Source organism: Hemitrygon akajei, unplaced genomic scaffold (genome assembly GCF_048418815.1).
Source record: "Hemitrygon akajei unplaced genomic scaffold, sHemAka1.3 Scf000055, whole genome shotgun sequence".
In the NCBI taxonomy this organism is placed as follows: domain Eukaryota; kingdom Metazoa; phylum Chordata; class Chondrichthyes; order Myliobatiformes; family Dasyatidae; genus Hemitrygon; species Hemitrygon akajei.
The window spans coordinates 439,444-451,632 of NW_027331941.1; the positions used below are offsets into that span (position 1 = coordinate 439,444).

At 39.2% G+C, this 12,189-nt stretch overlaps 1 protein-coding gene across 3 annotated transcripts in view; it reads left to right on the plus strand.

Annotated features, from left to right (window-relative positions):
• LOC140721459 (NACHT, LRR and PYD domains-containing protein 14-like) overlaps positions 1–11,564 on the plus strand; it is a 34,980-nt gene extending 23,416 nt beyond the window's left edge. For 2 of the 3 annotated variants that reach the window (XM_073036278.1, XM_073036280.1), the window contains 4 exons: positions 1,021–1,191; positions 1,899–2,069; positions 2,602–2,772; positions 11,355–11,564. In XM_073036278.1, coding sequence (XP_072892379.1) covers positions 1,021–1,191; positions 1,899–2,069; positions 2,602–2,772; positions 11,355–11,466 — 625 coding nt within the window. In that variant the 3' untranslated portion in view covers positions 11,467–11,564. Of the gene's footprint in view, positions 1–1,020; positions 1,192–1,898; positions 2,070–2,601; positions 2,773–3,986; positions 4,132–11,354 lie in introns of all 3 variants that reach the window. The other variant, XM_073036279.1, reaches the window with a different exon arrangement.
• Positions 11,565–12,189: the final 625 nt, after the last annotated feature.

The following is a 12,189-nucleotide window of genomic DNA, read 5'->3' on the forward strand; positions in this document are numbered from 1 at the left end:
GCGAGCAGCAGTTCTGTGGGCGAAAATGCCTTGTTAACGGGAGCGCTCAGAGGAGAATGGCAGGATTGGTTGAAACTGACAGGAATCTGGCGGCAGCTGAAACAACGAGGCATTGCGACGGTGGTGGTGTGCAGTAGAACAGCTTTGAACGCACAGCACGTTGAACTGTTGAAGTAGTGTTATGTTTATGATTAGAGATAACAGGTTCTTCGGAATATGAGCCATCCAATACAGGAAGCAGTTTTTTGTTTTCTGTGTGCCTGATACCGGTGTGAGCCGTCTCTTTTGTTCGGCGGGAGATGAAGCGAGAAGACGCTAGAGAGAACCGGTCGGAGGATCCGACCCGGCGGGGGACCCTGATTGCATGGAGCAGGGTGCTGAGGCCTACTGAGGGTCGGCGAATATGACTCTTTGGAGAGTTGAGCTCCAACCTGTGCACACTTATTTGATTGTTTCATTATTGTTTTCTTTCATTTCTGTACTAACCCTTTCGTTAGGTTAAGATTCATAAATATAATTCCTTTCATGGTGTGCAGTGTGCTGCATGTTATTTCATGGCACCGAGGTGTAAGAGGGTAGCACAGCATCCACGCAAACCGGGGTCTGGGGTGGGAGAGCCCACCCAATCTCTCCAATTGGGGTGGGACCATAGTGTGCAGTCCCCAGACTGACACAGACCAAGGAAACCGGTGGGGGCGGGGGTGGTCGGTGTTCAACCACCTTGCTAAAAAGTTTACTTTGACTTTTCTACTAAATGCCATTTTTAGGACATGTTTATTATTTCCTAATTTGTTTGTGATATCACAGATTGAAGTGTGGTGTCTGAGTTACGTGTGTTGCGTTGTGCACCTGGGTCTGGTGGAATGTTGTCTCGATTTGCGCTATACGTGTATACGGTTGAAAAACAAAGAATTTCAGCATGAACTCGTCATCGCTGTAATGGTTAGATTTTGTTACAATATATTTATGGATATTTTATCTTTATAATCTTTACTTTTTATTCCTTCTAACGACCCTCAGCCTGAGTAAAAACGGTCTGACCGCCGACTGCGCCAGAGATCTCACCTCCATTGTCGCTGCAAACCCAACGCTGACTGAGCTGGATCTGGATCAAAATCAGTTGGGAGATTCTGGAGTGGAAGTGTTGTCCGAGGCACTCAGGAAGTCGAACTGCAATGTCCAGGAGCTGAGGCAAGTGTCAGACTGACGACATTACGGACGGGAGGGTAGCGGAAGGGTTAACGTAATGCTACAACAGCACCAGCGACCTGGGTTCAGTTCCCTCCGTTGTCCAAGATGAGTTTGTACGCTCTCCCCGTCGCCACGTGGGTTTCATCCGTGTGCTCTGGTCCATTCCCATATTCTAAAGACGGACCGGTCTGTAGGTTAAGTGGGAGGCGCAGACTCGTTCGGATGATTGGGTCCATCACCGTGCTGAAGTCCAAAATAAAGAAAAATTAAAAACAATTTTTAAATGCCTCAGTAATGTTAGGGCCATCAGACATAGGGGCAGAATTAGGCCATTTGGCCCATCGAGTCCGCTCCACCATGGCATCTTGGCTGACCCATTTCCCTCTCAGTTCCAATTCCCCACCTTCCCTCCGTATCCCTTCATGCCCTGGTGAACCATGAACGCATTGATCCGTGCCTTAAATACACCCAGCGATTTTGCCTCCACAGCCGCCAGTGGTAACAAATTCCACAGATTCACCACTCTCCGGCGAAAGAAACCCCACCTCATCACTCTTCTCAATAGACATCCTTCTGTTCTGTGGCTCTGTCTCTGGTCTTAGACTTGCCCCACTGTACAGTGACGTGTATCATGGTCGGTCACATTCTTTCCTTCCAGTGCGAAGCTCACCTGATTTCTATTCCTCTTTCCTTCCTTCGTTCCCCAGTCTGAATGACAACAGCCTCACCGCCTCTGCTGCCGAGCATCTGGCCTCGGCTCTCGGCAATAACCCCTCGTTGACTGCACTCTCACTGGGTGACAATAATCTGGGAGATTCGGGAGTGAAGCTGCTGTCTGAAGCTCTGAAGACCACAGACTGTAACATACAGGAATTACGGTAAGAAAGTGTGGGGGATAACGAGGCACTTCGTGAATGCCTTTACCATCTAATTAGTAAATAGACTCAGTGGCCTCTTTATTAGGTACAAGAGTGCAGCTGTCGTTAATTGTTGGTGTTACCATTCACGTCGGAACGGGGCATTTGCCTGTTTGACCCCAATGGATGGAAAGCTGGTAAACCGCCAAGTGGATAAGAACTGGGGACCATTGGCCTGGAAGTCTGGTGCCGATTTCACTACACCACTGGCCAGCTGGTTGGTGTGCATGCAAATGTCTAATTAGCCAATCATGTGGCAGCACGCCAAAGCACTAAGAACATGCAGGCATGGTCAGGAATTGTTGTTCAGACCAAACAGCAGAGTACTGTAGGAACGTGATCAAGTGACTGTGGCCGTGGAGTTAGTGATTGGCAGGAGACAGGGCAGGTTTGAATATCTCAGAAACTACAGGAGCTACTGAATAAAGTGGCCAAGGAGTGTGTTACATCAGATTTTCATTTTGTTTCTGGGGCCTGATTCTCTGATCCCTAGGCTGAACAACAATGGTCTCACACCGTCCTGCGCGGAGGATCTCGCCTCTGCGCTCGTCACAAGCGACACGTTGACGGGACTGAACCTGAATGACAATAATCTGGGAGATTCCGGGGTGAAAGTGCTGAACAAGGCACTGATGCATCCAGACTGCAAGATAGAGAAACTGGGGTGAGTACCAGTCTTTGAGACATCGGACTTTCCCGGGCCTTTCAAGATCACAGCTTCAACACATTTTCCAACGCAGTAGCTCATTGCATTAAAAATGGAGAGCGACTCTGGAGTCAGGATTCAGGATTGCCTACCGCAACAAATATAAAGGGGAGTAAAACGATTGTTACTCCGGATTCAATTCAGAATAAATAAACACGATGGCATAAAACATGATACATAGAGTGTACCACGTAAAAGTCTTAAGCGCATATTTATAGCAAAGGTACCCAAGAATTTTGCACACTACTGTAACAACTTTATGTATTACACTGTCCTGCTGCTGCCTAGAAACAATCCTGACACACGCGAGTGATGATAAACCTGATTCTAATATGGACCTGCATTGTGGACTGAAAGGCGGAAGGGACAGGGAGCAGAAAATATCCTGGAATGATCAATAGACCAGATGACTGGAATCAAATAACCTTGCCTAGTATCTCAGGGCTGGGTGCATCGCCAACCCGCTGACCCTGGCACCGCTATACCAACTGTCCTGCACCCCTCTCGTGGCGCTCCACCCTCATCATTCCCAACTTCCTTTACCATCTCGAACTCTGTTCTCCACTTTGACAAATATAGTACCATGCAAAAAGATCAGAACCCCAGCTATACCTATATTTACACCCAGGTCTGTTGCACAGTACTGTATATAATCATGAAATCAGTCCTATAGAACATGGTGTACAATGATCTGAGTGGTATATGCGATTACTTACATAAATTGACAAGAGTCTGTGGACCTAAACTGATAATAAGCAGAGGAATATGTGAAATTAAGGGGAGTTAGTCATGAGTTAAACTGCGACTCTTGGCAAGAGCAACTCTTGTTCTGATTTGTCTCTATCCCTTTTTCCCTCCCCCTCTCCGCCCTCTTCTACCCCCACCCTGCTTGCTTCTCTCTGTCTGTCTGTCACTCTCCTCTCTCTCACACACGCACACATTATTATTTCTTCTACAACACCCGCTTGCTCTCCCCCACTTTCATGTTTTCTCTCACTCACACTCGCAATTATACATAATCTGTCTATTTTTTTCCATCTGCCATGCTTGCTCTACCATCTCTTTTGCCCTTTCTCTCACTACCCCTCTCTCTCTCACTCACTCCATCTCTCTCCTTATCACTCTCCCCTCTCCCCCTCCCTCTTTGCCCTTGCCCTCTTCCTCTCCATTAGACTTGCTGGCACTGGGCTGACTGACTCCGGCTCGGAGGACCTGATGTCCAACCTCAGCACCAATCGAAAAATGAAGGACGTGAACCTGCGGCATGCTGTATGAGACCCCGAGATTCATTCGTGCAGGCATTTTCAGTAAAACTAGGTAAAAGCAATAGAATCGTTGAGTAAAATAAAAAAAACTACACAGTAAGGCTGGCAAACAACAAGCGTTCAAATGTAGCCAAACCATGCAAATGCATAAAACCCTAAATAATGATAATTAGATAGTTTAAGTGAACAAATAAGCAAAGGCATAAATAATGATGCTGAAAAAGGTAAGAACAACTTACTTCATCAGAATAGTCATTCCAAATACACATAACTTACAGAAATCAACAAGTGAAAAACACCAGAAATATGGTGAACTAAAAAAGGAAATTGAAAGACTTTGGAACATGAACAGGGAATGCATTGTCCCGATAGTAATATCTACCATGGGCCTTTCCTCAAATGCACTAATGCAATAGCATTAAGCTGTTTGGGCAACACAGTATTCGCTACTATCTATGTAAATCTTCAGAAAGCCGCAATTAAACTAGAGTAGCCGGAACGTTTCTTGCAATTGAGAAATGAGTGTGCTTGGCTGTGCCCGTACCTCTGGTTTTACCAGCTTGATCTGAGAAAGAAAATTTAATAACAACAAGAAATTGAGAACATGAGTTGTGTATTTCTTTAAAAAGTGAGTCCACAGGTTGACGAATGAGTTCAGTTTTCAGTCAAGTGCAGCCTGATGGTTGAAGGATGATAACAGCTCCTGAATCTGGTGGTGTGGGACCTCAGGTTCCTGCACCTCCCTCCCGATGGAAGCAGTGAGAAGGGAGCATGGCCTGGATGGTGGGCTCCTGGAGGACAGATGCTTCTTTCTTGTAGCAGCTCCTTGTAGATCTGCTCAATGGTGGAAAGGGCTTCTCCTTGTGATGGACTGGGTTGTAGAGTTTTTTGTTTTTTTATATTAAATGTTTTTAATTAATTTTTATTGAAGGTTAACACAAGATACATTGTCAATATGCCATTCTGTACAATAAAGAATTAAATTAGCAAATAACTGATTAACAAAGCTAAGCAATATATCAATAATAATAAGAAGAAAATAAAGTGTTAAGAACATTTTTTGAAAGAAAAAGAAGGGAAAAAAAGAACCCCGACTAACTAAAAAAAACACCCTACACAAAAAAAAAAGAAAAAAAAACATTGGGAGCACAACTCTGGAGCTATACATTATACAAGCTTCCAAAAAAAAAATCAATCTGCCAACTCAAATCCACTTAAAGGAAAATCGGAAGGAAACAATACTAATTATCTCAAATCAGATGATAGTAGCGTGCAAATGAACCCCACCTTTTCTCAAAATCGAATTGAGGATCAAAAGTTCAACTTCTGATTTTCTCCAAACTAAGGCATAACATCACCCGAGAAAACCATTGTATCAAAGTAGGAGCAGAAGCATCTTTCCATTTCAACAAAATAGCCCTTCTGGCAAATAATGTAACAAATGCAATTACATATTGGTCTGATGGAGAAATACCATGAATATATTGAGGGACTATACCAAATAAAACTCAATTTATTAGGTTGTAAATTAATTTTTAAAGCTTTAGAAATTGCAGAGAAAATAGACTTCCAAAAATGTTTCAATACTGAACATGACCAAAGCATATGTGTCAATGTGGCTGTCTCAGTTTTACATCTGTCACACTGACTATCAACATGAGGAAACATTTTAGACAGTCTGTCCTTTGTCAGATAGTAACGATGTACAATTTTAAATTGAATTGAAGAATGATTGACACAGATCGAAGATGAATTGACCAAATTCAAAATCCACAACCAATCTTCTGTTATCAGGGTCATGTTAAGCTCTCTCTCCCAAACTTGCTTAATCTTAAGTGAAGGATAATTGTGCTGTTGTACCAATAAAACCTTTCACTAAAGGATTCATTTTTAAAATAATATCTAACAGGTCAGAATCTTGTATATATGGAAAATTACTTAAGTATTTTTGTAAGAAGTGTCTGACCTGAAGATATTGCAGGAAATGTGAATATGAGGGAGAGTATTTAGTTAATAATTTCTCAAAAGATATCAGTCGGCCATCTTGGAACAAATCCATGAAGGAATAAATCCTTCATTAAGTGATCGTTTAAATAAATAATTTTGATAAATTAAACTAAAAAGTTTAATTTTTTTAAGATTAGAAAAATTACAAAACTGGAACCAAATTTGTAATGACTGCTTAATCACAGGATATAAATTTAGATTAGTAAGTTTGGCCAGTTGTACAGGCAAAACAAGACCTCCATCTTTTTTTAAATTTTTGTAAATGATATTTAGCAATTCTTGGTCTTTTATTATTCCAAACAAAAGATGAAATAATGGAGTCAACCTAATCAAAGAACTTCTTTGATAAAAAAAACAGGGATATTTTGAAATACATATAAATATTTTGGTAAAATCATCATTTTAACTGCATGAATTCGGCCAACTAACAAAAATGTAAGTGGATTCCATCTACAAAATAATCGCTTCTTAAAATCCACTAAAGGAACCAAATTAGCTGTATAAAGATCTGTATGACCTTTATGATTTTTAGTGATAAATAATACCTAAATATTTAAATGAATTCGTAATTCTGAAAGGAATGTCATCATATATAGAAGCAGAATCGTTTAAGGGATTCAGCATAAAGAGAGATCTTATGAACAGTCCCATTTATAAGAATTCCATGAATATCTTTAGCTTCATGAAGTGCAATAGCCAAGGGTCCCAGCACCAAATTAAATAACAAAGGACTTAACAGACATCTTTGTCTCGTACCCCGTGAATGCCAAAATAAAAGATCAGCAATTGTTAGTAATAACAGTAGCAATAGGGCTTTTATATGTTATTTTAATCCACTTATTAAAATTAATACCAAAGTGGAATTTCTCGAAAACATTAAATAAGTATTTCCATTCAACTCTGTCAAATGCCTTTTCAGCATCAAGAGAGATGACACATTGGGGAGCCTTAGAAAAGGATGAATATATAACATTTAACAGTCTCTGAACATTAGCAGAGGAATAACAGCCCTTTACCAAACTTGTTTGATTTTGAGAAATAATTTTAACTAATTAGTTCTCCAGCTGATTAGCCATTATTTTTGAGAGAATTTTAGCATCCACATTTAATAATGAAATAGGTCTATATGAAGCACAGTCAGAAAAATCTTTATCTTTCTTAAGAATTAAAGAAATAGAAGCATCATAAAATGTGGGAGGTAATGCTCCTATCAAAAAAGAATCTTTAAGCGTTTCCAACATATATGCGGAGAGCAATTTTTCAATTTTTAAAAAAATCCTACTTAATAACCATCCAGTCCAGGAGCTTTACCAGATTGCATTGGAAAAATAGCTTTCTGAATTTCGCTTTCAGTAACAGGAGCATCAAGAGTTTGTTGATCTTCAACAGAAATTTGAGGAAAATCAATCTTTTGTAAAAAGGCATTCATTTTGGAAGAGTTAACTGGAAACTGAGATTTATAAAGTTCCATAAAAAAGTCTTGAAACATTTTATTAATATCCTCATAACTGCATGCTAAACTACCATCTTGCATACGAATTTTAAAAATATGTCTTTTAGCTCTAGCTGCTTTTAATTGAGATGCTAATAGCTTATTATTTTTATCTCCAAACACATAAAATTGAGTTTTCAATTTAAGCAAATTACTTTCAATAGGATAAGTTAATAATAAATTATATTGTGATTGGAGTTCAACTCTTTGTTTAAATAAATCAATGTTAGGAGAGATTGCATAAATATTACCTAAGTCTTTAATTTGTTTGGAAATCTTATCTACCGGTAACTCTGTTTTTGTTTGCTTCTTAAGCTTAGCTGGATAGGAAATTATCTGACTGCGCAAGTATGCTTTAAATGTGTCCCATATAATCAATTTTGTTACATCTCCTGTATTGTTAAAAAGAAAAAAATCCTTTTATCTGAGTCCGGACTTTGTAATAAATTTTCTGGAAAATGCCAGGGCAAATTTGCAATAGCGACATCATTCAATTCGAAAGCTAAACTTAAAGGCGCATGTTTCAAAAGAACTATAGGATCATATTCACATTTCTGGACTTTGGACAAAAATCAGGGATAAAGTATAAAGTAATCGATTCTCGAATATTTTTTGTGAACATATGAAAAAAATATAATCTCTATCATTAGGATGTAAATATCTTCAAATTTCAACCAGCCCAAAATCAATTAGAAAAGAGTTAATAAGTGATGCAGAACAATTCAGAAGCTGCAGATTGGTTGAGCTCTTGTCAATCAAAGGATTTAAACAACAGATAAAACCACCATCCATTAACAACATATATTCATTTAAGTCCGGCAATATAGCAAATACATTTTTATAAAAGGAAGGATCATCTACATTAGGTCCAGATAGGTTAACCAGAACAATTTTTCTATTACAAATTGTTCCTTTAACAATTAAAAATCTACCATTAATATCTGCTAGAATATCTTTTTGGATAAATAAAATATTAGATTTTTTAAAAAAAATAGATACTCCCTTTGTTTTAGCTTGACAAGTAGCGTGAAATTGAAGGCCATTACATATTTAAAAATATCTATTTTGATCGCCCATTTTTATATGTGTTTCTTGAACAGAAATTATACCGGGTTGGAATTGATTAATGATTTAAAAAGTGTTCTTTCCCTTAATAGGATGATTCCAACCATGTACATTCCAACTTATAACGTTTATCTGCCATTACAAAAATTTATTTTACTTAACATACAAATGAACGCATACCAGCACAGTCTAACTAAAATTGGCAGTGATAAGTACAACCATACACAAAATATGCATGCTCTGTAACTCTGTAATGGGAAAAAATACCAAACAGAGAACTAAAATTAATTAATCCTGTAAATCAAAACTAACCCCAATCCTCCCACCACCCCAAAAAGACCGAAATTCGGCAGAAAAAGCCAAAATGCCTCCCCATAGAATAAAAACAGAGAGAGACTCCGCGAGCTGCCCATTTTATAATAGCGGTTTTAAAAAGCTTTCCTTAATTCCTCCCCCCAGTTACAAAAAAAGACAACATACGGCCCTAAAATAAAAAAGACTTCCAAAGGAAAAATTTTTTTTGCTAAGTATAAAAAGCCTAACAGTACAAAGCAACATAGCAACATATCAAGTCATGTTAACTGGTTCCTCTGCCCACTTAGAGGCCTTACTTCTAATTATTATACATGCAATTTAAAAAATCAATTTACTTTAATGCCTTCCATTACATTACAGAGTATTATTGCACTGAAACAATGGACACTGGTGATGCTGGGTAATCATTAAGACATGGACCAGAGTCCCAGCTGAAATGGCTAATACAAGAGGACACAATTTTACAGTGATCAGAAGAAAGTATAGGGATCTCTGAGATATTTTTTTCATAGACTAGTGGGTACGTGGAAAGATCTACCATGGGTAGTCATAGAGGCAGACACAGCAAGGACATTCAAGAAGCTCCTAAATAGGCTCATAGTGAAAGATGAATAGAATTCTCTACGGGATAGAAGCATTAAATTCATCATGAAGTAAATTGAAAGGTAGGCAGAACAATATAGGCCAAAAGGCCAGCACAGTTCCATTTTTCTCTACAACATCTAGCTCCACATATCCAACATTAAAGTTCAGAGAAAACAGTGTTTATACTTAATCCTTAGAAACACACTGGGGAACGCAAAAGAATCTCCAAGGATGCCAAAGCTAAAAATTAAACAAAGAGAAAAATACCTATGTAATCTCTAGTGAAGAAAAATCAGCACCATTTTCCATTTAACTGACACGCCCAATGAAAAACTCTTTTTTAGAGAAAACTAATCTATCGACTAAGCCCTCCCAACTATATATATATAAGTTAAAAAAAAACCCTTATGAACTATGGAAGCTATTGCTTAATTAATAAAAAAGGAAGAATAAAACAGATGATCAGTCTATCCGTTCTCTTAATTCACTCAGTTGACCAAACAGATTTCAAAAAGTCATTCATCATTCGCATCCACAGGTTCACATCTTCTTTAAATGATCGATTAATCAAAGGACATCTTAAGCAAATCAAAAATATTCAAAGCTTATCTTCTTTCTGAAAGAACAATTATTCAGCAGACCTAAAACCATTCAAACCTCGGCTGCAGCCAGAATAGAGTTAACATAGTCCAACACCTGTTTGGGGTCCAGAAAAACAGGTGGAGTCAAATCTTTGGGAAATAATTTTAATCGGGCTGGATACTGAAGTGATGGGAATAATCCCTTAACATAGGCTATCTTCATGGTTGGAATGAATTTAGACCGCAAAGCCATAACCTCCCGTGGATAATCTTCATAAAAAACGAAGCTCGGAACCTTTAAATTTAAAAAAAAATTTGTTTCCTTGCATATTTTATGATTCGGTCTTTAACTTTAAAATGAAGAAAGGAGACCAAAACTGACCTTGGCCTGTCTTGGCGAGGTATCACAGTAAAAATTCTATGCGCTCTTTCGATGTCAGGAGGTTGAGATAAAATATCCGGAAACAGAGATTGGAACAGGTTAGCAAAATAGTCCAATAAATCTCCAGTCTCAGATCCTTCCTAAAATCCAACAATTCGAATATTATTCCGACAAGATCTGGCTTCCAATTCGATGATCTTCTTTTGTGACTTCTCCAAACGCGCTGACATTTCCGCAATTTGCCGCTTTGCCTCCTGAAGTTCAGAATTCAGGGAGATAATGTTTCCCTGCACAAGTTGAAAACTCTGTCTTAATGACTTCATCTCAGAAGAGGTAGCATCAAGTTTTACCGTGTTGTTGTCTATCTTCTTATCAAGACTCATCAGCGAATTTTCTAATCGCTCGACCCAAGCTGGTGTTTCCTCAGACTTTTTCCCCTTTCCATTGCAGGACTCAGGAAGCTGCTTTCCACTTCTTAAAGATTGTGCCATAGTAACAACTATTCCCCTCTAAGATCCGACAAATAAAAGTTAAAAACTCAAAGTTTTAAACTGGGGAATAGGAGGAATTAATTGCAGCCACGCAAATCTGTGTGTCACTCCATAGACAGTCGGCGGAGTCTACCCTCGTAGAGTTTTAAGAGTGAGTGCTGGTGGTATGTGAAGCAGTCAGTGTCGTGGATTTGCGAGCAGCTCCAACCGATATGACGTCACTTAGCATCGAGCCTATTCTTATTAATTGGGCGGTTACATCTCACCCCCGATTTCCGAGAGAACGTAACGTGTTTGTGCTGCTCTGCGTTATGCGATAGAGCAGGCATTAATGTCTAACCTCACTTTATTTTACAGTCTGCGGCAGAATCTGTTTAAACATATCGGACAGGAAACGGCCGTGGCTGCTGCAGGGATCTGGATGGTGCTTGATGGTGCAAATGCTTTGGACCCGCTGCTTGGGGATTAACGGTTGCCTTGTATAAAGAAAAGACTCTGGTGATACGATGATAGTTTACTGTGTCTTTTTGTATATATTTTTACTATCTTCATCTTGCTAACCCAATAAAATGCGATAGATTTCACATAAAAGTGCATCGCCTGTTGATTGTGCAACTTCCTTTGTTTCCGATTAGGGCCTAGAAACTTACTTGTAACTTATATAACAGTTGCGGATGTCCCTATTCATCGTGCTTGTGGAATTCTCTCCAGCATTTACAAAGTCAAAGATCCTGTCAATGTTTCAGATCAAGTCCTGTATCTGGACCTGGATAGTAGAGGCGTGAGGTAACCGGTAAAAAATAGTCGAGAAGGAGGGGTGAGAGGAGACAGATCCTGGGAGGTAAGGCCTGACCAGCTGAGGTCGGAGATGATGAAAATAGTCACAGAGGAGAAGATTGAGAGATGGTGGAATTCAGACGGGTCCTCTGGATAGGGAAAGACTTGTCAGGGTGAAGTGCATAACTCTTGTGTGTTCTGAAACACACATTATTTTAATGTGGTTTCGTAATTTCAGACCAACTGACGGGGAGTGTCAATGGTGATTAGAACTGAGGCTCGTATCATGAAATTTGTTGTTTTGAGGGAGCAAATCATTCATTCATCACGTGCCGTGTGGTATGACGTGGACGATTATGGTCTTTCCATGACCATCAGTGTTCTTGACAATTTTTTTTCCCCGAACAGTTTTGCC